Source organism: Mustela nivalis, assembly GCF_964662115.1.
Source record: "Mustela nivalis genome assembly, chromosome: 8".
Lineage (NCBI taxonomy): Eukaryota > Metazoa > Chordata > Mammalia > Carnivora > Mustelidae > Mustela > Mustela nivalis.
Window position 1 is genome coordinate 10,559,387 of NC_139027.1, and position 27,383 is coordinate 10,586,769.

Here is a 27,383-nt window from a genome sequence, read left to right on the forward strand (position 1 = left end):
AAATAAGAGAAAATTCCGTTAATGCAGGTACAAAGTCTAAGTGCAAACAGATCAGTGACAATGGTTTCTTACAGCTAATCGTTCGGTTTTAAAAACCCAGGCCATGCTATAAAATTATGTATCTCAAGGACAGCTTAATACAGAAAATAAGCATACTAGCATAAAAGATCAAAGCAACAAAACAGCTGTGAGTGCAAATTTCAGATCAGACTTTTGATTACTACAATGAAGATGGTTTTGTTCCTTCCAAGAACATCCCTCTTCATCCCACTCCACAAAAAACCCTAGCCTTGATTATATAATATGTTCAAATAGGTCCCAATGAGTAACAACTTTCCCACATTTTTTACATAAGCAATGACCTATCAATGTCATGGCTCTAATTCTGGCAAGCACACTGCCAACAAAATCTGTGTTTATATACAGTTTGCATTAATAAGGAAATATTCCATTCATTTAGGGTCTTAGTGACAAATACCAGGTAGTCATATGTAATCACAATGTAAATCCTTTATTTTTAAAGAACACAGACTCTCATGATCTGCACTAATGAAGGAGAACAGTATGTGAATAATCCAAAGTAAATGATATTCGACTTTGGAAATACACCATATAATTTTTTTTCCAGAAGATTTACCTTCCTAATTGTGTCTTACTTGAACTGAAATTTAAGTCATTTATATAATCTGGGCTTAGCTGGCAGTCTAGGCAATGAGATGGTGGTGGGCTAAGGAACCACCAGCAAGTGTCCAAATTTGACTTAGAACTCAAAATCTCCTGTGGATGACTCTGGGGGAACAAACTGAGCTTTCTCCACTGTGCTTTACAGAGAGAATGTTGCCTCTTTAGATACTGATATCATCCTCTGATTTCTCCAACCTTATGAACCAAGTTGGATCACCAGTCAGCCTCAGGACTTCGAAGGAATCATACAATATCAGAAGGTTTCCTAATCAAAAACTACTCATTTCAAGGCCCATCTGCAAATTCATTCCTTCATTCCGTATCAGTGAGAACCTTCTCCGAACCAGACATTTCACTAATAAGAATCAGATTCCGCCCTTTGGGATAAACACACTGGAACAAAAGAAAGTCTCCAAATAAGTAAAAACTACAATGCAAAGGGCCTAAACCAAATTTTGTACAAATAGTTATGAGAGCAAAGAAGTGAGTGTGTTCTAGAACACTACCAAAACTAAAGGATGAAGGGGTTAGCTATATATTCTGGACACCAGAAGATAAAGCAAGAAGAAACTTGTAAGTTTAATTTACAGAACACTCTGAAAGGTATGAGAAAGATTTACTTAGTGTGCAGAAACTGCATACTGGGGGCGCCTGGGTGGTTCAGTTGGTTAAGCGTCTGCCTTACTCAGGTCATGATCTCCGGGTCCTGGGATCAAGCCCCGAATCGGGCTCCCTGCTCAGCGGGGAGTCTGCTTCTCCCTCAGTCCCCTGCTTGTGCATGCTTTCTCTCTCTCTCTCTCTCTTTCTCTCTAACCGTCTCTCTCTCAAATAAATAAATAAAATCTTAAAAAAAAAAAAAAAGAAATCGCATACCATACACACACACACACACACTCCCATGGCTGTCACTTGACTTCTATCTACCATTTGATACCTGTCTCACAGTCCTTCAGGACCCATATGGAGGAGAGGAAATATTCCAATAGTATCACATACTAATAATTCTTTCCTGTCTATTTCCTTTCTTATGTAGTTTCTTACAAAGTGACCTACAACTGCAATCTCACCTAGTTTTTTTCCCACCCCCATTTTGTTTTCAGATACTTCCCTTCTTTATGCACAAAGGAAGCCAATTTTCAAATAAGTGTATGTGAACCCACTCATCAATATTAGCTCTTTCTCCTCAAGGTTCAGAAGCCTTATATTTCAGGTGTGTGGCTTTGCCCTAGTTACCGAAGGTCCACACCTCTTATTAGAGTTGTGCTTGGGGCCATTCTGAGGCCCACTGGGAACATCAGTCCCATTACTGATTCTCTTCCAGTCAGATCTAGTTTTTTTAAATCGTGTAATTGACTTAATCTTTCACTCCATTTAACATGCATTTGTCTGTATCCGAAAACCGAAGTACCCTCAACGGATGAAAATACTCCAGAAGCCATTCCAGTGAATATGCTACAGACTCTGAAGGAAATTCCAAAACAAAAAAACCGAACAACAGACTAAACAAGGAAAAAGAACAGTGATGACATCACTGAAATAAATGCATAGTCCCCAGGAAATATCTGGGGAGGATCTTCATCTGAAATACCTAAGTTTCAGTAGGTTTATTTTTTAAATAGTTATATTATTTCTTAGAAACAACTGACAAGATGATCTCTAGCATTTCTTGAACATATATAATTGCATACAAAGCTTAATGCAGCAGGAAAGAGAAAATAGCTAATTTTCATGATCTCAAAGTATGACAAAAATCACCTTCAAATGGAAATCGAAAGAATCATCATTGTTACTTTTACCAAGCAACAAATGTTTACTCTGAGTGAATAATATCCACATAGATTTTATTTCATACTTAAAGTGTGTTTATTTATTTATGTAATTATAATGCTTTGACATTTTGGGGGGTCTTGATAAACCTGCAAGGACTGCCCTTGGCAAACAAGTTGTCTGGGAGCACACCTTTGATATGCAAAGCAACCAATTCAGAGCCAATACTCTGAACCACCTTTTCTCACTGGCTTTTATATTCTTTCACAGTCTTCTAACCTTATCAGCCCAGGGGTAGGTACTGGACAAATTGAGACAGCTCTCTAGCCTGGAGTCTTAACAAAATTATCCACACAATCTATTTCAGGCTTTCTCAAGCTTACCTATGGAAAACACAAATAAAGGTTTTTGCCCCTGCTTTCCCCTCAACTCTCTGCCTGTGACTCTGGGCTGACCCAAGTGCTTCCCCCTGGGGCCCTGGGGCCTGCCCTGCCTTCTATTTCTAGGGTATGTGAATATAAACTTCTTCCTTCATGACAAACATTTCCACTTCTGGATGTCTTGCCATACCTAAATAAACCCAAAATTCCAGGTACTTTTTTTTTTTTTAAGATTTTATTTATTTATTTGACAGGCAGAGATCACAAGTAGTCAGAGAGGCAGGCAGAGAGAGGAGGAAGCAGGCTCCCTACTGAGCAGGGCTCAATCCCAGGACCCTGAGATCATGATCTGAGCCAAAGGCAGAGGCTTAACCCACTGAGCCACCCAGGCACCCCCAGGTACATTTTAGAACTAAAACAACATCTATAAATTAATGAGCCAGAATGATATGGTGAGAAGAAAACCATCCTCAGAAAGTTTGGGGATCAAAACAGAGACCCACCATTTCCTGCATGATTTTGTGTCCCAGAATTCAGAATGTTTAGGACTTTCAGCAAGTTATACTTAAGTATACCACATATTATATGATACCTTCAGCCGGTCTGGGAGCACCCAATGATCAAAGACATTAATATTTCTGCTGTAAAACATTCGAATGCTCACAAAACGAGATAAAGCAAAGACTTAAATAACCTCATGTCAGCTTAGTTCAGGTTTTGATGCCAAGCAAGTTACAAAAAGTCCTTTTGGTTTTCAAAGCGTTCTGGATTTTAGATCAGAACCTTAATTTTCCTCACATGTAAATTAGTATTAAATGAAGCAAGTGCAGCTCATCTCTTTAGCATATAGAAAGCACCTAGAAAGCTCCTTCCGCCACCCCTATGAACTACAGATTTGCGGGAACAAGTAATTTTCCTCATTTCTTCATTTAGGACACTTTTTGATTTCCCCCCAAAATGACAGATAATCAGTTCTTCCATTAGTAACTGCCATGGTGGTAACAGGGGGGATTACTTTCATTTTATATAAATCATAGGTATTAGTGAACTAGCTGCTGCATTTAGGTGCGTAGACTAATTGCACCGGGAAGACACCAGCAGACTCAAACAGTCACTCCCGATCAGCTGCCGCACCTCTGGGACCACCCTTGTCCTTAATCAGCTTCTTCGCACGGAGCACTCAACAGTTATTTCCACTAGTTATTCCTCACAACCTCTCTGTGGAGGAAGACAGCTGTTTTCCTCAATCAACAAAGGGGATTTAGAATGAGAGAAAGTCCTTTCAACACGTAAGTAAATCACACCATTCTCGGGGGGAAAAAATGTTCCCTCGAGAGCTCTCCATTCTAACAAACTCAACAGTTCTCTCCTTTCTACTTTCACTCAGGGCTCACCAAAGTATGAGGCACTGCCACATGGTCCTTCCTTGGCTTCAGGGTCCCAGGGTTCCCCAGCAGCAATCCTCAAATGACGCTCTTCTGTGTGTGTGTCACCAGACCCGCCCCTCCTTAACCGCTGAATCTGGGAGTTCGGTCAGATTATTTCACGACTCTCTGCCAATCCTACTCCACAAGATCTTCCCAGAAGAACTCAGCCAATACCTCAGTATATTTCCCCAACCTTTATCTCCAGAGTCCTGACCCACGGGCCACTTCATAAGACCTACATTACCAAGTGCTTGTTAAGACTCAAACATTCCCCCACAATACTAATTCTTTACCCAGTACCACTCATATTTCTGACAATGGTGCACTGTTCTCCCCACTGGTAAAACATAAAATCACAGAATCATCTTGGACTTCACTCTCTTCTCTGCTCCCAACCATTAGCCGTCCAAGCAAGCCGATGCATTTCTAAAAAACTCTTTCCCACACTTTATATTTTCAGAGCCACACACTCTAGTTTAAAAACTGGACTCTTTAACAACCTTCTACTCTTATTTGATGCTTTCAGTCTTCCTCCTCCCAATCCATTCTAAAACAGCACTTTCATACTACTTTTCTATTCATTTTAATCAAGTACTAGTGTAATGTCTCAACAACTTAACACACACACACACACACACACACACTCCCCTCTTCATGGTTTCCCATTTCATAAAGAATAAAAATTAAATTGTTTGGTATTTAAGGTCTCTGTAAATATGAACCAACATTAATTTACGGTTTTAACTGACATTATCCATATTCTATACACCAGCCAAATGAGTCTGACACTCAAATGACTTAAGTAGAAACTCTGCACTGGGCTCCTGCCATTGCTTTAGGCAACAACAATAATTATTATAAAGCAAAAATACCTATCATTTTAAAAATATCTGCTCTGACAAGACAGATAGGAGAAACATGTTTTGCAAGAATTAGCTCTAAGGGTCACAAAAACCTATGACCCTGAGATTGCACTACTGGGTATTTACCCCAAAGATACAGATGTAGTGAAAAGAAGGGCCATCTGTACCCCAATGTTCATAGCAGCAATGGCCACGGTCGCCAAACTGTGGAAAGAACCAAGATGCCCTTCAACGGACAAATGGATAAGGAAGATGTGGTCCATATACACTATGGAGTATGATGCCTCCATCAGAAAGGATGAATACCCAACTTTTGTAGCAACATGGACGGGACTGGAAGAGATTATGCTGAGTGAAATAAGTCAAGCAGCGAGAGTCCATTATCATATGGTTTCACTTATTTGTGGAGCAAAGAAATAACACGGAGGACATGGGGAGATGGAGAGGAGAAGGGAGTTGAGGGAAATTGGAAGGGGAGATGAACCATGAGAGACTATGGACTCTGAAAAACAATCTGAAGGTTTTGAAGGGGCAGGGGGTGGGAAGGTGGGTAAGCCTGGTGATGGGTATTATGGAGGGTACATATTGCATGGAGCACTGGGTGTGGTACATTAACAATGAATTCTGGTACACTGAAAAGAAATTTAAAAAATTAAAAATTAAATTAAAAAAAAAACACAAAGGAGATAGTATTACCTCATTGCTTTTACACAGGCTCGGAAGGCTAACACAAATCACCAAAATCAAGAGAGATGATTCATCTGTCCAGATGGTGTTATGAACTATATGTCTGTGCTCCCCCAAAATTTATTTGTTGAAGCCCTGATTCCCAGCATGGTGGATGTGGAGACAGGGCTCTGGCAGGTAATCAGAGTTACAAGAGATCATGTCCCTAGACACCAAAACCTTCTAGGCAGCACAGAGACTTAAGGATTCTTACAAAGTAGAAGTCAAACCCCACACACAGGAAGTTTCTCAGTCTTTGAATCTGCAAGCCACTGAGGCAACATCTGACAAAACTATCAGGGAGAACGTGAAGTAGACTGATCTCACGGGGTCTCACTGGCATTCACCAGATGTCACACTTGCCACAGATGGGAGTTACAGTGATTTTAAATTAGCATTAAGGTATATGGGGGAAAAAAAAAAAAAAGCCTACACTACATTCACTTATCAGTGTGTATGAATTTAATTTGCAAAGCTAGTTCTAAAATCTTGAAAATAATACATTTTCTATACAAGGTATACAGTGAAAATCAGATGAAATCTATGCCCAAGCCTCCAAGCACTAATTCTATGCAAACTCACCAACTCTAGAAAGCATTCTATGTTAAATTTAATTCCAGCACTAAATTAACGTAGGAAAGCTGCCCATATTATTGATTTGGAAATCATTAGCCATTAAATCATTCATTTAGCTAAATAAATAATGATCAATTTTCTTCAGTCAGTCTCCATAAAAACCTTTTCATCAACTTTATTAAAAAATTCTGAAAAGTCACATTATGTTGGAAGTTTAATTTGTTTCATGACCTACTTGTGAACCAAAGTCAGAAGTCATATTTTTACAATTTTTAATTTGGGCCGTTTAACCTGTATCACTCTTTAATTCTGCTGAGTTCCTGACAAATACTGATATTATAAAGTAGCCAAAGATATCTATTTCAAATATATTAGTGTTAACAAGAGATACCTAATATGACAGTATTTATGAACATGCATCATAAATTTTAACCCCAAATGTAAATTAAAGGAAAATTATTAAAATCACTTCCACATTTTGAACAAAAATTCCATTTTTAATATACACAAGGGTTGTGAAAGCTTTTCCCAATCAATTCAAAAAAATCGGAAAAAAATTTGTGTTGCTTTAATGGAGTTGGATTCTTTCCCTTGGTGGAGTATTAAAATCTGAGGGTCAGGAAAGACAATGTGAAGAAACACCAGGACTGAAAGGAAACACCTGCAGTCCCATAAAACCTCACAGACACACTAAGAAGAGCACACACGCCCCGGGGCCTCGCATTCAGCTTCACGCGGCGGGCAGCCTCCCAGGGACTTCGGGCCCAGTGACTGTGATGCGCGCGCCATGCCCACTCTCCGTCAGCGTGCAGGGACACTGCACCCGCCCCACAGAAGACCGAGCAGCCCTAGAAACGTGTTAGAAATAGACAGAACACTCGCGGTCTGCCCTCAGGTGGGAGAGCCCAGACCCAGACATCAAAGGCTTTCTCCAGACTGTCGGGGGAGAGGCTCAGAACGCAAGTGTGTCAGTTGGAAGAAGAGACATGATGAGGGGGTCGGGAGGTGGGGAGATGCTGGAAATGTTAAGTGAAAGTTCCAAAGGGTCTGGACAACCAAACTGCTTTAGGAATTCTGAAACTCATGTCATACATGGGCCACACTTCAGAGATTCTGAAATACAGGATCTATACTGGATCCTGGGCCCTTAGTACTTCTTAAAAATTCCCTAAGGGGTTCTAGTGCGAAACAAGGATGGAGAATGATAGCCGCCGGCCTTGGAAACCAGAGGAACTGATAACTGGATCGGCTACCACGAGCGAGGACTCCGAGAACGTTAACACAGTCCAGGGACCCGTCTACGAAACGGTGCCCACAAGGGCCCATCTGGCAAGCAACAGTCCAGGCACAGAACCTACAAGCTACTGTACCCATTTTACAGATAATGAGGTAAAGAAAAACTCAATAATACTCTTCTGCTTGAAACCCCTACAGCTTTCCGTGGAAGGTTCATTTAAAATGTTTAACTTAGCACATGAGGCCTTACCCCGCTTTCCAGCCTCGTGTTGCCTTGTTTCTTCCCTGGTTGCCCACATATATTCTCCTTTCCAGGTATCAGAATAACCTTCGAATCCTGGGAAAACCGTGATGTTTGCCATCTTGGATTCTGTGAATTTTATTTCCTCTTCCAAAATACGCCCCTTGTCCCTCTCCCAACCCCCCTTCTCAATTCCCAGCCACCCCGCTCTTTTGATCTGCAATGCCCTGTTCATCCTCCAACACCCAGGTCGAATATCACCAGCTCCCGGAAGCCTCTTCAGACCTCCTTTCCACTCCGCTGTCACACTGTCTGTAATCGCAGTGCCTCTTGTGGGACTGTTACAGCCCTTATCGTACACAAATTAGTCTGTCTCCTCACCTCAACAGTAAGCCCTCTCAAGACAGGACCGTGTCTTCCTTAACTTCGCATTCCAAGTACGGGGACACTGAAGGACCATTCCTTCCGTGAATAATGAACACATGGTGAGAAAAGGAACTGGACGGGGATCCCCTGATTCCTCATCACATATGCTTCCCCTACCGCAAGAGCTCCTGGAAAACACCTATTGGCTTCATGTTTCGTGATCACTGGGACGCCTCATCACCGAGCTACCAACTGTAGAGAGATGGCCAAGTACCTAAAGACCCTGTGAGAAGGGAGGCCTAACAACACAGAAATCTGTGCCTCACAAGGGTTTTTCACTTTCTCTAGGCGAACAGCTCTGGAAAACAGCAGAAGCCTTCACAAGCAATTTGAGAGGGTCTGCAGCGAGAAGGCTTCCTTCTCTTGGACCTTTATAATCTGATGCCTTTATCTTGCCTTATTGCAAAGCAGGCCTTCTATGTGAGAGGTGCTCACATTCACACATTTGTCTGCTGCAGGCTAACTAACAGAAAAACCGAGTGTTGGGGTGCCTGGGTGGCTCAGTGGGCTAAGCCTCTGCCTTCGGCCCCGGTCATGATCTCAGGGTCCTGGGATCAAGCCCCGCATCGGGCTCTCTGCTCAGCGGGGAGCCTGCTTCCTCCTCTCTCTCTCTGCCTGCCTCTCTGCCTACTTGTGATCTCTCTCTCTGTCAAATAAATAAATAAAATCTAAAAAAAAAAAAAAAACAAAAACTGTGTGAATCAGTATTTCCGAACTTCCTGGTTATGATTTCAGTCATTATGATGCCAATCAGTGGGTGATACACTTCCACACCCAATGCACTATTTTCTTAAGGTCTTAGCATCTATGCGTCCAAACCCTCTCAAGAATCAAAGTTTGACCCATAAGCAAATAATTAAAGATCACTTAGCCAGAAGCACATTTGAGGAACACATGTGTGAAACAGAGGACACCTCCTATTTCTCTGCTACCTGCAGAACTTCACTGTATGGAAACGTCACGTGTGGTCCACCGAAAGGGGAATAAACCATAATTCCACTGTGAGTTATTTTTACTCTTCGTGACAATTTTATCTCCTCAGCACAAACTCTGCTTTGCAAAAATGCTAATTGTCAACAGGTTGGCAAATTTGGAATGGAATATACATACCAATAGAACTACACCAAACTAAATAACACCACGGGCATGTTTTTGTTTGTCCCTGTTACTCCCTTTTTTGATTCAGGGTCTAGCACAGCACCTTGCAGAGACGGCTAAAACGTGGGCAGGACTCCCCACCGCAGTGATCAGACAAAGCTGAATCTGGATGTTCAACCAACCACTGGCTTTGTAACTCAAACAGCAACAGCAAAAACCACAATGGTTTCACATCTCTGAGACATGGTTCTTTGTCTCGAAAATAGGACTAAATGCTAAGTATCTGGTGGTTTGTTATTAAGTAAGATACTATACTAATAGCATTTGATATAGAGCTTCTCTTACTGTAGACAAAGTAAATGTTGGCTACAAATGTCTATGGAATTGAAAAAATGCTTAAAAGATAATTAAAGAAAGAAAAGCAAGAAGTAATAAAGAATGATTAAAAGGGTAAATAGCAGTGCAACTCTACTCTTCACATATATTCAGCATTATTCGTAAGGTGTGCCGTGAATATAACAATAGCTTTTTGGATAAGAAAAACAAAATGTCCTCAATTGTAAGATACTCTGATTCAGAAATAAAGGTAAAAAGCAAGCACCTCAGAACTGAAGGGACATGGTATACTCAGTAAAAACCTCTAGTATTCAAAAGGCCTCCATAGGGGACAGAACAACGGTTTTTGCTTCCCCTCTTCCCAATTACATATAAATACTGATTGAAAGATGGATTATCCAAAAATGAGTGACAGGTTTTCTGCGAAAACGGCAGTTCTATTCCCCATACACATTTTCCCCACATTTTATTCCACGCAGCAATGTGCTCAGTTAAGACCACATCACCCAAGTTTACTGGGAGCGAGAGACAGCCAGAAATACCTAAGGGGAAGGTGTGGATAGGACTATCAAGGAGACTGCTTTGCCCTCCTTCTTCTTTTCTCCTTACTGATGCCTGGGATATAGAGAGATAGCTGGAGCTCCAGCAGCCTTTTTATCATGAGGTATTCACCAAAGATGGCAGAGCAGAGAGAGTGGGAACTGAAAAAAAAAAGTCAAGGAAACTATCCTAGAACCTGAAGAAGAAGGAGGGAGACTAAAGAGAAATAAAGATACAAAGGGAAAGGTTATCTTTGGTGAACTTACATACATTTAATTCTTTCCAAAATATTCTACACAGAAAGATATGCAGGCATGTGGAAAATTCTTAAGATGAAATATATACCTACATCCTGTGAAGCAAATACTTAAGGGTTCTTAATTAACGTGCAAAATCAGAAATACCTGTAAGAATCACTTCAATTATATCATACTTATCCTTTTAACTCAATATTAGTAAGTATCCAGAAAACAGAAGGTTCTCAAATAAATGTTTTAAATAAATGCATGTTGGTGTCAAGTTAAACTATTCAGAACTAGAAAAATTTATTATTATTTTTCCCCACTCCCATTCACTCATTTTTCATATATGGTTTCCCTAATAGGAGTTACACATTGTCAGGGAACTAGAACCTTCTTCCATACCTTCTGTTGTTGGAAATACCTCTTCCCCTTCAGTTTTAGCCTCAGCCAGTTTTCCAGTTCTTAGTAATACCTCTGCAAAGCTTTCCCCTGGAACAGGCCGGTGGGGGTCATAGGTCACTGTAGACTAGACAGAAACAGTTATATCTTTTAGTAGGTGAAGCTTTTTTTTTAAGATATTCTTAGAACAGAGTCATAGGATTTTATATCTTTTGATGATTCAAATGATAACATCTCACTAAAACATATCATTTTATGTAAAGCTTGAAACAGATTTTAATCTCATAATATATTATAACATATACAAGTCACATAAAACCAGGTCGCCTAGAGGGCTCAGTCAGTTGAGCATCCGACTCCTGATTTCAACTCAGGTCATGATCCCCAGGTTCTGAGATCAAGCCCTATCCAGCTCTGTACACAGCAGGGAGTCTGCTTGAGATTCTCTCTCCCCCTCTCCCCCTCCCCCAACCTGCTCCCTCTCTCTAAAATAAATAAATAAATCTTTTAAAAATATACACATTTTTCAAAAAAGTCACATAAAACCAATGAGCAACATGAGTAAGAACGAAGTTAAAGAAGTACATTCTCAGGAACATTTTAATTTTTGTTTATACTAAAATGCCCAAAACAGCATGAAAGTTGGCTGTGTTCCTGGGCGCACGGTCCTTACCTCTGTGACAAAGGGATCGGAGAGGACGGATTCATAAAAAGGATGACAGCCTTGTTTTTCTAGACCTTCATTGGCTATGGTTCCCATCTGATAAGCCCCACCGAATTCCTGCCCCTAAACAGAACAAAGACAAGAACAGTGGTAAAAGTTAAGAGCGCTGGGGGCAGATGGGGAGAGGCGAAGGCAGGGTTATGTGGGGGAGACGGATGCACGTGCGTGGTGGGATCCACGGAGAGCGTGTTAGCGGGACACGCACGCCCCGTGAGCGGTAAGGCCGGCACCCACGGTCTAAAAGCAGCACTTCAACCTCAGCCTGCAGTGCCTTTGGATTTCCCTGGTCACTCTGACATCCGTGCATCAAAAACAAAGAAGCAATCAGCGCTAAGCACACGGCAAGTTTTCTAATCTACAGTCAGAGTAACCCGCCCCAAACATCGTTCCGTGCATATCGCTCCCGCGCTCCGCACGCCGTTCGCAGCTCTGAGCGAGACTAGCGGGCCACGGTAGCAAGTCTGAACTATGCAGAATAACACTTAAAGTTCTTCAACGTCAATCAACATTGAGGGCCAGTTCTTCTATCACGATCTACTTCACGTGTCCTACCAGCTTCTAAGCCCTTCGTCCACTCCAAGAGGCTAACCAAGCTGACTGCCTCGGCAGGTGCCGCCCCGCTTCCAGGCCCAGCTGGGCCCTCACCCGCCGAAACCCCACGCGCTGGAGGCGAGATGCAAGTGCGCCCCTTGCCTCATCCCCGGCTGCCCCACAACTGCCTCCAAGACCTGTCAGCGGCCGTGTCCTCGCTGGCACGCGCTTCCGGATCCCTAGTAGGTAACCGTCTTCAGGTTGACCTTCCTCAGATATGAAGCTCCTCGCTGCAAGAGCCAAGTCAAACACAGTCACCCTTTCCTCTGAATTAGGGTTAGGGTTAGGGATTAGGGCTGGGGCACGGGGAGGGTTAGGCTTAGGGTTAGGGGTCCTCACTGGATGCCAACCACAGCCTCGGGAAACCGCGACGGCAATGCCGGAAATGACAAGAACAACAACTGACACTTTACAAAAACGATCTGGTATCAGGCACGGGGTTACGCACTTCATCTGAGGGACATACACTCAAAAAGTCCAAGACACGAGTCATTTAAAAGTAACCGCAGTAACCACACAACGCGAAGAGACGTGTGGACCTGCCCCCAAGTCAAGCGTACGCCACCTCAGTCTGTGGGATCGACATCTTGGCTGTGTCACTCTTGTTTTCCCTCTTCCCTGCATATCCCACATCCAGACCATCCGCAGGTCCGCAAGATACATCTCCCACTTCCTTCACGGCTGCCCTGGTCCACCACCACCCGCCCCCCGCCCGAACACTAGACCAGGGACCTCTTCGGCCCTGCTCTGACTCACACCACCAGCTCTCCACACAGCACTTCGATGATCTTAGGGAAAGGAAAGCCGGCTCACACAACCGCATCACCTACAGTCTCCAGCAGCTTCCCATCTACTCAAAACAAAATCTGTGGTCCTCACTGGTCTACAAGCCTTTGGATGTTGGCCTCTTCACCACCTCCTTGATCTCGTCTCCTATCATTCTCCTGCTGTTCACTCTGTTCATACTACGCAAGCCTCCTTCCTGCTCTACAAAGATGTCAAGCACCTTCCTTCAAAAAGGGCTCTGTACTTGTTCTACTTAGCCAGGTTTCCACCCAGAGTGACTCCTGAGATACCGACCTTCCAATCTAAATCAGACCGTCACTCGCCCAATCAACTCCCCTTAACCTGAAGTTACCCTCACAGCCCTCACTACCACCTACCGTTACAGTATTACACAAATATTTTATTGGTGGGCTTTTTCATCTCCCCCACTGAAATACAGGCTCTGCACGAGAAGGGTTTTCCAACTCTACTCCCAATCACTGGCACACAGAAAACGCCTGAGGAATATTTGGAGTGTGATTGCAATGATGATACACCCAGGGAGTGTCTGGGGTGAATTTATAAACAAGCATGTTTCTTTTTCCTCTAAGCTTTCCAGTGAGACCAAGGACTGCAGTGTGAAGGGAGCAAGAGGTTCACTGGTCACGGAAAGTACACTCAATCGTTCTACTGCTCGTCCTGACCTCTGCTTCCAGAATGGGTGAAAGAATCTGGTTACACTGTTCTCTTAACCCAAAGCACCTACTAAAAACTGAATGTTTGCATCATCTCCTAAAATTCACAGGTTGACATTCTAAGCCCCCAAAATATGATGGTATTAAGAGGTGGGGCCTTTGGGTGTATATACACAGTAGAATATTACTCTGCCCTAAAAAAAGAAGGAGATCCTGTCATCTGCAACGACATGGATGGATTACAGGGTGCTATACTAAATGAAGTAAGTCAATGACAGGCAAATATCATACAATTTCACTTATACGTAGAATCTAAATGAGCAAACAAAAAAGCATAAGCAGATGCATAATTAAGAGAACTGATGACTGTCAGAGGGAAAGGGGTGGGGAATGAGCAAAATGAGTGAAGGGGAATGGAAGATCCAGGCTTCCAGCTAGGGAATGAGTAAGTCACGGGGAACACAGTCACAGGTACTGTAACATTGTTATGTCATGACAGATGGTACTTACACTGTGATGAGTACCACATAATGGATACAGTTGTCAAATCACTACATTGTGCACTTGAAACTAACACAACATTCCACGTTGACTACATTTCAATTAAAAGTAAATACTTTTTAAAAAAAAGTTGGGGCCTTGGGAGGTGATGGGCTCACAAGGTTAAAGCCCTCAGGAATGGGACTAGTGCCCTTATATAAGAGACTGCCGAGAGCTCCCTCCCCCTCCACCATGTGAGAACACAACAAGCAGACCCCACCAGGCGCTAAATCTGCCAGAGCTTTCATCTTGGTCTTCCCAGCCTCTAGAACCGTGAGGAAAAATGGTTGTTGTTTAAGCCCCACAGTAAGTGCTATTATCGTTCCAGCCGCCCCAATAACCTTAGCCCCGATGCCTGCTACCAGAGCTTTTCCTCCACTACAGGCCCATAAAATCAAGTAAGGACCAATGAAGTCATTTTCCTTTTCATCCCACTAAATTTTAATTCTGACATCAAACCCAACCCCACCTCAATCTCTATCAGTGTCTTTCGCAAGCACCCCATGGGAGTAGGTTCCATTCTATAAAATAAGTGACACTTCCCCTATCTGATGGGAGGCCTCAATTTTTTAAGAGATTATTTAATAACCTAGAGAAGAGAAACCTGTTCACAGCAGGAAAACAACTGAGAAGCAGTGCTAATGCACTGACAGAAGCCCCGGGGTGGATTTCAAAAAGACAGAGGCCTTGCGTACAGGAAGCGGTCGAAGGTAAGTCAAGGACTTCTTCCACCACTGCCGGTCACTGACCGCCTGCAGCACGGCCTTGGTGGTGGTCGTGGTGCTGGACAGGACCTTCATGGTGGCCGCTGTGCTCCAGTGGAAGAGGTCAGAGTTGCTGCCAGGAACACCGGCTTCGCCCTGGTTAAAACGGAAAATGGCAAAAGCAAAAAATGCACATTGTCAGAAGAACAGAGAGTGATAATGAGACTACTTGCACTTCTCAGACATGAAGAGAAATTTAAAAATCCATCTTTGCCAGCAACAAAAAAACATGAAACCAAGCATTACCGGCATATTGTACCTCCTTACATCATTTACAAAAGAAATTGGGGAAAGGAAAAACCATCATTGTGTATTAGTCCAATAATCCCCTTCAGAAACATTTATGAAGCAAATAGGCTCTTTTTTACCAGTCTAATATCCCACCAATGAGAAACTCAGGTTAATTTGAAAATGTTTATTATTTAATTATGAAATAAATTATTCATTCAAACAGCACTACAGTGACCCCGCTACAAAGGTAGAGGATTTGGAGGACCCACCTACTAATGTTGAAATGTTTTGTTTTTCGGGCACCTGGGTGGCTCAGAGGGTTAAGCCTCTATCTTCAGCTCAAGTCGTGGTCTTAGGGTTCTGGGATCGAGCCCTGCATCGGGCTCTCTGCTCTGCGGGGAGCCTGCTTCCCCTCTCTCTCTGCCTGCCTCTCTGCCTACTTGTGATCTCTCTCTCTGTCAAATAAATAAATAAAATCTTTAAAAAAAAGGAAATGTTTTGTTTTTCATCTAAATAAGTGGATGATTAATAGTGTTTAAAAGGTTTATAACATGAAACCTCCTGCCAATCTTGAAGCAATCAGCTAAAATTCTGACTCTCCATTTACTCATCTGAGAGATTCCATGTGGAGAAAAATACTAATACATTAACATTATTTTAAATAGAAATGACAACAACCACATCTGCTTTTGATCAAAGAAAAACACTACCTGTTCTACAAAAACAAAGTTCTTGGTTTAGTGTTTATCTACTTCCACTTATTTTTTCTTAACTTTCCTGTTTAAATGAAAGCAAAGTTAAGGCCAAATCCCTCCATTTCAAGAGCCTTCCTGATACTGACAGGAGGGCTCAGTTTGGCTACTTAGGTCCACATCAGATCACTTATTCATGCATTATCAAAGTACTCAAAAATGGAAATCTTGTAATCACTCAGTAATTGCCAGGATATCACACATCACAAATACTCAGGATACAAATGCACTGTTGTAGACCCAACGGACAGCCGCCTTATATGGTAAGTAGAATTATGGGCCCCCAAAGATGTCTACTTCCTAATTCCTGGAACCTGGGAATACACTGCATTCCATGGCAAAGGGACTTTGTAGATATGATTAAGGACACACACCTTGAGGTGAACAGATTATCTAAATTACTGGGGTGGGACTAAGCTAGTCACACGAGACTTTAAGCAGAGAACCTTTCCCAGCTAGGGTCACAGAGAGGGTGCCTGGGACATGCCATGTGGCAGAGGCAAGAGAAACCGGGCACAAAAGGATTCGACCCATCATTGCCAGCTCTGAAGACGGAGGAAGGGGCCACAAGCCAAGGGATGTGAGTGGCATCTAGAAGCTGAGAAAGCCCTCAGGTGTCAGTCAGCCAGCAAGGCAAGAGGGACCTCAGTCCTAGAACCACAAGAAATTGAACTGTGTCAATAACATGAATGAGCATGGAAACAGATCCTCCTTTAGAGGCTCTTGAAAAGAGCACAGCCCTGTTGGCACCATGATTTTGTCCATGTGTGACTAAGACCCAAGGCTGCCCGATTTTTATCACCTGGTTAATTAAAAAATAATCAATTCGGACTGTTTAAGTGGCTAAATTTGTAGTAATATGTTACAGCAGCAATAAAAAACAAGTATCATCATGTTAGGATACTTAACTTCTAAGAAACTATTGTGTACTATACGCTTACTTGCAAAAGGAAAGGAATTCAAGCTATACTAACCAATGCTTATAATTTGTCCAGTCTGTTTCTCCTAAAATTTTCTAAACTCTGCTTGTAACACGAAAAAAAAAAATGTGTCCCGTAACACGAAAAAAAAAAATGTGTCCCAACAGAAGAAATGATAATTATGTGACACAGTAATGGTGTTAGCTAAGATACAATGGCAACCATATTGCAATATAAATATATCAAATCAGGGGCCTCTGGGTGGCTCAGGCAGTTGAGTGTCCCACTCTTGATCTCAAGGTCATGAGTTCAAGCTCCGGAGGCTCCCCAGGTGATGTGGAGCCTTCTTTAAAAAGAAAAGTATCAACTTGATAACCTGTATATCTTAAGCGAACACAACATTTTATGTCAAATATATCTCAATGAAAAAAAAAAAGGTTTAAGAAATCATGATTCCTATGGGCTTTTTGGCCATTGGGAAAAGTATAAACTACCCGCCCAATGCCATCATTATAATTTGATTACGAAAACAACATAAAAAATATGGATGTTAATAAGGAAACAATCATGTTAAGTTGCTTATATGTTGATAAGGGCAACCATGCTACAAAGAACTGGGGTTGTTTTGGGGTTTGGCCCATTATCCAATGCTTCTGAAAGGACAGGGTAGAAAGTTCTACGTAGGAAAAAACAGAATTCTCCCTCCATGCGTAATAATGACAACAGCCCATCACGGGCCAGGACTGCACGAAGTGCTTCACCTGAGTCCCGGGCATCAAAACTGGAAGGGAACACCAAAAAACACAAATAGTTCTCATGGTAGCATTACTACAATTCCTTTCTTTCCTTAATTTCTTCACTGTATGAGGAGACAGCAGTGGAGGCTGATTTATTCTCCGCTCTGGTACCACAGACAGCTGGTTCATCAAGTCGGACTTAAGTCGACAGAAGAAAAACAAGCTGATTCCAGCTCCTGCACTCCAGAGGCCCCTTTTTTCTAAGAAGGCCACAACCCTAGCCCATGTGCTTTCGATGGCACATGGCAGCAACGTTACCCCAGTTCCCTGCATTTAGGGAGGGGGGTCCGCTTCCGCCGGACAACCAGCGCACTGGTCATTGTGCACGTGACCCACCACGTCCGGCCTGAGCTCTCCTCTCTGGGCTGCTGAACGGTCTGGAGATCACGTATACTCAGCTTCCCTCGGCTTCTGAGTTCTCCCCCTAATAACTGTGCAGAGTGGAAACAGCTCCATGCGTCCCTCTGTGAATAACACTGCCAAAAATAGTTCTTGGCCAGAAATAAAGCTCAGAAGAATCTGAAGTATACACTCTCTCTTTTTATACAGATATAGATATGTAGATACAGCTCTGTGTGTGTGTGTATATATACACACATATATATATGAATATATATAAAATATATAGTAAGCATCTCAATTTATTGGCTTATTTCTGAATTACTTAAAAACCCAGAAACAAATGAGGATTCATTCACTTACTCAGCAGTTGTTGAGTGACTCTTAACTCAGTGTCACACACGATACCAGGCACTGAAGTGATAAGAACAAGTAAGACACAGTCTGTGCTCCCAAGCTGCTCTGAAACTAGGGAGGGAGGCAGAGAAGCAGACCAGTCACTGCAGGGGAATATCGCCTCCTCCAGCCGAGGTGCACGCGAAGCAGTATGGGAACACGAAAAGAGGCCATTCCTCCCCTGCCTGGAGGCACGATCGCAGAAGACTGCACCGAGGAGGTAATATTCCAGCAGGAAAGAAGATGGGGCCTCCAAAGGAGGAATGGCAGAGATCGTTTCGGGCCGACTTACACAAATGCAAGAGCATGAAATGAAACAACACGGCCAACCAGAGGAATCCTGAGTGAGTCAGAGAAGGTGCGGATGCTGACACACAAGGGCAAGGGGCAGAACACCAGGTTTGGAAGGAAGGACAGGGGACTGGAGCAAAAGTCCCGCTGAGCAGCCCAGAGCACCTCCGCTGTCACCCTGACAGGTGGGAAGCCACTGAAGGACTCGCAACAAGGGAAGTCACATAATCAGATTTGTGTTTTAAAAATATTACGCCCGACCTATACCCCTGGGGATAAAAATACATTATATGTTTAATTAAAAAATAAATAAAATTTAAAAAAATATATTACGCCCAGCACAAGAATCCAGTTAGGAGGCTGGTGTGTTAGTCCAAGTTTCAACTCATCGGGGACTGAATTAAGATCATAATGCCACAAACATGTGAGGTCACCATGGGGTATTTGCCTACCTGAATGAATACATTAAGTGTAAGTGTTTTTATTTCTAATCCTTCTCAAAGGGAAAAGGGCCTGCGGTAAATCAGATAAGCAGAGAAATCCAACTTTCTAAGAAATAAAGTCCACGGTCACCAGGTGAGTCACAGTGAAGACCTGAGCGAAAGAAGACAAGAACAGAAGAAAAGTCGGGCACATAAGCAAACGTTCATGGTCGCTGAGCAAGGTTAGATGCGGGGGTGTGGTGGGGGTAAAAGGAGCAACACAAGTTACTGAGGAAGAATGAACAGAGGACCAGGACCACAGAGGGGACGAAGAAAGATCTAGACACCTTTTCTCCCAAGAGCAATGTCTAACAGAAGTCCCGGTTACAATATCTAAGAAACACAATGGCTATCATTTACTAAATGCATATTGTGTGTTGGGTACCACGAAGGGGCTTCCTAGGGTCATTCCTCAGTTTTACAGTAATACTGCAGACTGGGTAAGAGGACGCCACATGATGGGAAACTAAACTGTAGATCCAGTAAGGGGAATATGCTGCCCATAGGCAACTGGCCTAGGGGTGTCTCTTCTTGACCAGGTCTGGCTATCGAAATGTGTGGTCCCTTTGTTCTTCATAGGATTCTGACATATTATACACACACACACACACACACACACACACAGGCACACATTTAAGGTCATTTATTCCTCTGTCTTATAAAACTAAAATCTCATTAAAGATGGCCTGGAAAATACCAAAGATTAGGAGAAAAAAAGATAGTACTTATTCATAGTTCCATGATATAAAGACAATACTGCCAGTAAACATTCTCCCTCCCTGTCTTTAATCCAGGCTTAGCAACCTTTCAAGGATAAGATATATTTTAAAAATGTGTTCAGTTTGATAAACCATAACACATCAGCACTTAGTAACAGACCACCGTCCTAGCATCCATCCCAGAGGCTGCTACTGTGGTCACTTTCAGCCACTTCCATGGCCGAGATAAATTCTATTCGTACTTCTGGCAGCATAAATTAGTTTTGTCTATTTTTATACTTTATATGAATAGAATTATGTCCTCTTTTGGGTCTGATCTCTAGCACTCAACATGTTCTAAAGCCTAATATATTTCACCTATAGTAGCTAAATGTTATTCAAATAAGATTTCATGCCACATTTTCAAATCTTGTTCATCTTCTTAATCAAGAGAGTATACTGAAGGATTTGAATGTCATCAACTAATCAAGTATAGAATTAAAAATACAAACAAGTTAATAAATATGGCACTTAGGGGTGCCTGCGTGGCTCAGTGGGTTAAGCCTCCGCCTTCGGCCCCAGTCATGATCTTGGGGTCCTGGGATCGAGCCCCACATCGAGCTCTCTGCTCAGCAGGGAGCCTGCTTCCTCCTCTCTCCCTGCCTCTCTGCCTACTTGTGATCTCTCTCTCTCTCTCTCAAATAAATAAATAATCTTTAAAAAAAAGAAAGAAAGAAATATGGCACTTAAACACAATGCCGCTTTACTCAGAGGAAAATCAAGTCAGTTGAAAAATATCAAAAAATACAGACTATACAACAATTATTCCATTTCATAAAATGAACCTAAACTTTACTTCTAGTTCATATGGATAGGCTAACTCAAGACAGGAAATTTCAGATATATAGAACTTAAAAGTTTGTTTCACAAGGTAAATGAAATTCACATGCTCAGAAATGTGTAAGATAAAAGGATTGTAAGTGAGTCCCCTAATGAGAATTATAAAAGATAAAGTAAAATCAAAGGCTCATTTGGACCACAGAAGAAGCATCAAACCTGAGGAGAGTCTACCAAGATTATACTGTAACTAGAATAACTAATGAGGAAAATAGTTTTCTTTCAACTACATGTAATGGGGAAAGAAAAGAGAGTTAGGCAAAATTTACTCCTCAAATGATTACTACTGGCACTTTTTATATTCATAGTTGCACACTGCTAATTAATTTAGAATGTGTAACAGCCGAAATAGATTAATCCCCCAAACCAAATCAACAACTCCCAGCATAAAATTTAACATGAAATCTCATTAATGTCAAGTGTGTTACATAGCTCAAAGGTTAACTTACTAAGCATTAATAGTATCTTTCAGTTTCTCCAATAGACCCCACTACTGCTCAGGTTCATAAGAACAAGAATAGCTCCCCATGTCAAGCTTGGCTTACAGAAACGATCCTTGCTGAACCATTACTGTAATGAATAGTCCATTTCGGAGTTGCTTTCTCTGGTGTCTGATAACACGTGTTAATTTAACGAGAAAAATCTGTTTGCCCACCATAACCTTTGTGTGATTTACACACAAAGCTAGGTAAAGATTAGAAAGAGCTCTCAAACTGAACTCACTCACTACCTCCTCTCCTCCAACAGATCGTTAGATGATCCAAAGCTCTTCCCTGTACCTAACACAGTAAATTTCACCCTGAACTCAAAATATTAAAAATGCAATCTTTATTACTAGTGCTGCTACTTTTAGAAGGATCTGTCAGAAGAAGCAGGAGAAAAATCCCCACAAAATAAATCACTCACTATAAAATCTGACTCTACTTTAGTTCATCTGCTAATTAACAGGCCAGATTACAATTTAGATGTTTTCACCTTTGCAAGTCATGAATCCCCTATACAATTCTGACGAAAGCTGTAAGTCCCTTCTCCAGAAAAAATGCACACAAGTGTACACACACATGAACAAAGTCACAAGCAGACACATACACACACATCAAATTTGACACACGATGTCAGAGGCTTTGAGACTCAAACCTTCTTGAATCTCCTAGCATTCTTGGGTCAAGATTAAGAGGCATGTAGTTAGGAAAAATAGAGGCATTTGAAGTATATTTTTATTTTCTTTTACCATACCCAATTTTTAAGTCACTTTTGATAAATGATATGCAGTTCTAAATGTGTCCACAAAATAAATTTACTGAACACATACTTCTGGCATGCCTATTATGTTTAAGACCCAGTGCTAGGCAACAGAGTTACCATGATGATTAAGATGTGGTCCCTGCTCTCAAAGAACTCACACTACATTAGGAAAGAAAGACAAATGGGAAATTTGCTTTATTTTACCAATGAACTGAGAACTTATCAAATTGGACCCCATTCAAATATTCCTCTCTTTATAATAACAGAATTTACCCAAACCCATCATATCTACATCTTAAACTTCTTCATCTATTTTATTCACATATTCAACAAATATTTTTGACATTAAGTATAACAAGAACAGACACTGTTCTGGATGCTGAAAATAGCAGTGAACAAAACATTGCTCCTGTCACAAAGATCTCCCCTTACAATCCAAGAAGAGATAAACAAAAAATAAACAGAAAGCATGCCAGAAAAGTCTACCAGATCAATGATAGGGGAAGAGCTAGGAAGAAAAATACAGTGTATGGAAGTGTGTCTGCAGAAACCAGAGAAGCTCTCACTGAGGAGACCGGAGACATGTGAGCAGAGACCCGGAAGAAGCAAGGACAAGTCATCTGGACATGCGGGAGAAGAACACGGCAGGGCGAACATGGCGAGTACAAGGACCTGGAGGGAGAACTTGACGGAAATGTTTCAAGAATGGCAAGAAGGTCAAGACCGGAGGATGCTAAGCAAAGCCAAATTTAAGGGAAAGAGGGCAGAGGGCAGGAGAGAAGAGTTCAAGTCAAACTGTTAGGAGGGAAGACAGATCGCGGCTGTCCCTGCAGGACGGAAATCATAAAAACTTATTTGTACTCTGAGAAATGTGGCATGATCTGATGTATTTTTGAAGAATCACTCCGGCTGCCTTGTTGAGTCCAGACCACAGCAAGGAAAAGAACTCGAGCAGGCGGGCAAACAGGACACCACCATCAAACTCTAGGTGAGACACCAGGAGAATTTAGACCAGGGCGGTAGCCGTGGTAAGAGTAAAATATGGCCCAATTCCAAGTCCACTGGGAAAGTGGAGCCAGCAGGATTTCTTGACAGACCGCATGTGTTATGTAGGACAGAGAAGGACTGAGGAGGACCACAAGGTTTATGACCTAAACAACTACAAAGATGGAGCTGCCATGTTCTGATGTAGGACACGGCACAGAAGGAGCACCATGTTGGCCTGGGGGGGTAGCGCGCATGGGGTGTGAAAATCAGAGGCTCACGATGAACACACTGAGATGTAAGTCCGCGAGAAAGGGAAGTAGAGATGCTGGGTTGGCGGTCGCACAGACAAGCCTGGAACTCAGAAGACCAGGGCTCAAGCCATAAGCAGGGACTCATCTGCACAAAGTTGATATTTAAAGTGATGATAATGGATGCAATCATTCAGGAATGAGCACAGCAGAGAAGAGACTGAAAGACTGAGACCCGGGGTATCTACCACTTGAGCTGGGGAAATGAGGAAGGACCAGCAAACACGAGGAGACCAAGCGGACAAGGAGGCATAATGAAGACAAACAGGTTATCCCTGAAACAAGTATGTATCCGAGGTCAAGTAAGATAAAGGCAGATGTGACCTGTGAATTTAGCGACAAGAGTTCACTGGTGATCCAAACACAAGCTGTTTGATAGAACAGGGAGGAGGAAAGAGACTCGTGGTGAGTAGATAAAAGGGAACAGGAGAAAAAGGAGGTGAGGCCACTGCTAGTGTCAAACAAAAGCAGAGGGAAAGTCCCCCACAAGAGTGCGTATGAGCCCCTCCAGGGCTACGTGCTCCTGTCACCAGGCCTCCTCATAAAAGGAAAGCGGGATGCCTGGGTGGCTCAGTTGGTTAAGCCACTGCCTTCGGCTCAGGTCATGATCCCAGAGTCCTGGGATCAAGTCCCGCATCAGGCTCCTTGCTCAGCCGGGAGCCTGCTTCCTCCTCTTTCTCTCCGCCTGCTGCTCCCCTTGCCTGTGCTCGCTCTCTCTCTCTCTCTGTGTCAAATAAATAAATAAAATCTTTAAAAAAAAAAAAAGGAAAGGAAACTGTCAAATGCCCTGGAATTCACTGAAACTAAAAAATATTATTTGCAGAAAGTTATCTTTTCAAGTGGATTTAAGTGGCAAGACTAATTAAAAAGTAAAAACCATATTTTCTTTGTTATGAAAAGAGTCAAAGAAACGTAAAACAAATATGTTAGAAACACATGAGCCCTACGAGGAAAGGGCGAGATGAAAGAACAAAGCCAAGAATACCATCGGAGGGGAGAAAGGAGGCAGCAACCCCAAGCCTTTGTGAGGAGTGGAAATCTGTGAAAGAGATTCTCCGAGCCAATCAGCATGACAGGCTGCACACTCCTGACCACCAAGCTAGCAACCGAGCAAACACATAATGCCACGAGCACACCAACGGGCAGTGCACGTCCTCCTCTGGTCACCTATGACCAGTACTGACTGACTGACTTACGTGCCCAAGTGTTCGGAATCGGGCTGATGCCGTGTTATCATCCCGCATGCGGACACCACAGATTACCATAAACTCAGGTTCCCATAGAAAACATTCCTCGCGGGGAGCCTGGGTGGCTCAGTGGGTTAGGCCTCTGCCTTCAGCTCAGATCATGACCCCAGGGTCCTGGGATCAAGCCCCACATGGAGCTCTTTGCTCAGCAGGGAGCCTGCTTCCTCCTCTCTCTCTGCCTGCCTCTCTGCATACTTGTGATCTCTACCGGTCAGATAAATAAATAAAATCTTAAAAAAAAAAAAAAAAAGAAAAGAAAATATTCCTTGGGCAACAGTATCCCCGCCCAAAAAAAAAAAAAAATTTAATGAAGACCTAGTCTGTTCCCAGTGATGTGCTGGCATCAAGACAGTGGAGAAAGCAGAATCAGCACTTACACAAACTTACAGAGGGCACACCACAAGAAAACAGGGAATTCTCTACCTCTGGAGTCCATTTCTACCACTTTATTCCAGAGCAATGCTAGTATAACTGTGCAAAATGTGTATATAAAAGGCTCAGTGCAGCTCAGTCTAAAATAGAGGAAAATCAAACACAATCTAAATGTTCAGAAACGGGCGCCTGGGTGGCTCAGTGGGTTAAGCCGCTGCCTTCGGCTCAGGTCATGATCTCAGGGTCCTGGGATCGAGTCCCACATCAGGCTCTCTGCTCAGCAGGGGGCCTGTTTCCCTTCCTCTCTCTCTGCCTGCCTCTCTGCCTACTTGTGATCTCTCTCTGTCAAATAAATAAATAAAATCTTTAAAAAAAAATAAAAAAATAAATGTTCTAAAACAAAGTAAAAGGTAAATAAATCATTGTCTGTACATCAAATGAACACTAACCCACCCTTATAGAAATGGTCTGTATATAATGAGAAAAGCGTATATCCATGACAAATAAGATTACATGAAAAAAATTAGCTTTGAGTTATTATATGCAGTATGATTCCATTTTTGTTTATAAGATAAAATAATAATTCTTCAGGAGACAGACAATAGCTGCACATCTCTTTATACTCAAAAAAAAGTCTGGAACTTTTTAAAATAAACTTAAATATGTTTTACCTATAAGCAGTGAGATTCATGGTATAGGTAGAAAGAGCGAAGAAAAAATTTATCATACTATTTTATTTTTGATTAAATTATTTCACATTTTTTAAAAAGTAGAAAAACCAAAGTTACCACAAATTTCCAGTACTTATCAAAAGTTAACAAATGTTAATATTTTATCACAGAGGTTTCACATTTCTTTTTTTTTTTTTTTACTTTTAGGAATAAAATATACCAAATAATGTCAATTATCTGAACCATGTCTCCTCTTAAAGGGATTCCTAAAATAAGAGCCTATATTAATTTTTGCAATTTAAAAAAAATTATGAACTCTAGTTAACATGGAGAAACGAACTCGTGCTTCAGTGTGCTCATTCTGCTCCAAAATACTGAGGATAATTGATGAAAAGGATGGAAAAGCACTCAAGTTCAATGGAATTCAACATTTCGGGGCTCAGAATTCGAATGCTGGCAGATGCTCCTTTCTAGAGAATTGTGAATTGAAAGGATCCCCAGTAAGAAGCTCAGACTCACTGCCTGGGACTATGTATTTATGTAAAACTGTTAAGTCTAGAGAGACAGAGAACAAAGACAAGGCCCAAACCCTTCACTGGCTCCACGCTTTTATTTCTCATAAATCCTCAACATTACAAGAGGGAGTCATGTCAAAAGCACTGTAGGACATGGTCCTAGACTGAAGCACCAAGGGTTTAAATTAAAGAAAACCACAAAACTACAGAATCCTTAGACAGGGTCTAAGTAGCTAAAAAGTAAACTGAACAGGATTTCTCCACAATGAGATTGAAAACCAAAATTCCAAAACACCAAGGGAAAAGAGATAGTAAAGTGATCATTATGACAAAAATCCATTCCGGGGGCACCTGGGTGGCTCAGCGGGTTAAAGCCTCTGCCTTCGGCTCACGTCATGATCCCAGGGTCCTGGGATTGAGCCCCACATAGGGCTCTCTGCTCGGAGGAGCCTGCTTCCTCCTCTCTCTCTGCCTACTTGTGATTTCTGTCAAATAAATAAATAAAATCTTAAAAAAAAAATCCATTCCAGATGAAACTGTTTCCTTTAAAACTTCAAAATATTAATTTGTCTTTGTGCATACCAAACATAAGACTTGAAATCCTTCAAGAAGGAATAAACTATCATAAAACATAAAACAAAACAAAACCATCCCATTGAACTAATTTTTATGTATGGTAAGAAATTCTAAATTCATGTTTTTAAATGTAGATATTCCTCAAACTTATGGTTATTTCACATAAAAAGTGGTTTATTTTTACTTACTTTTCAATAAATGTAAGAGCTAAAACTATAAAACTCTTGGGAAAAAGCACAGGGATAAATTTCTGTAACCTTGAGTTAGGCACCAATTACTTAGCTAAAAAACCAAAAGCAGAAGCAATAAAAGAATATTGGTAAGCTGGACCTCAGCAACATTAAAAGGTTTTGCACTTCTAAAGCTACCATTAAGAAAACTTTAAAAAATCAAGTCATACACGGAGAGAAAAATATTTTCAAATCATATACTTGAGAAAGGACTTATAACCAGAATTTAAAAAACAAAACACCACAGGGGGCGCCTGGGTAGCTCAGTGGGTTAAGGCCTCTGCCTTTGGCTCAGGTCATGATCCCAGGGTTCTCGGATCGATCCCCGCATCGAGCTCTCTGCTCGGCAGGGAGCCTGCTTCCTCCTCTCTCTCTGCCTGCCTCTCTGCCTACTTGTGATCTCTCTCTG

At 42.0% G+C, this 27,383-nt stretch overlaps 1 protein-coding gene across 1 annotated transcript in view; it reads right to left on the reverse strand.

Moving 5' to 3' along the window:
• The window catches only part of NBAS (NBAS subunit of NRZ tethering complex), a 317,592-nt gene that overhangs the window by 111,055 nt on the left and 179,154 nt on the right, over nt 1-27,383 (reverse strand). The window contains exons 36-38 of the mRNA XM_082744160.1: nt 14,952-15,116; nt 11,615-11,728; nt 10,945-11,068 (exon numbers count right to left, since the gene is read on the reverse strand). Coding sequence (XP_082600286.1) covers nt 10,945-11,068; nt 11,615-11,728; nt 14,952-15,116 — 403 coding nt within the window. The remainder of the gene's footprint in view (nt 1-10,944; nt 11,069-11,614; nt 11,729-14,951; nt 15,117-27,383) is intronic.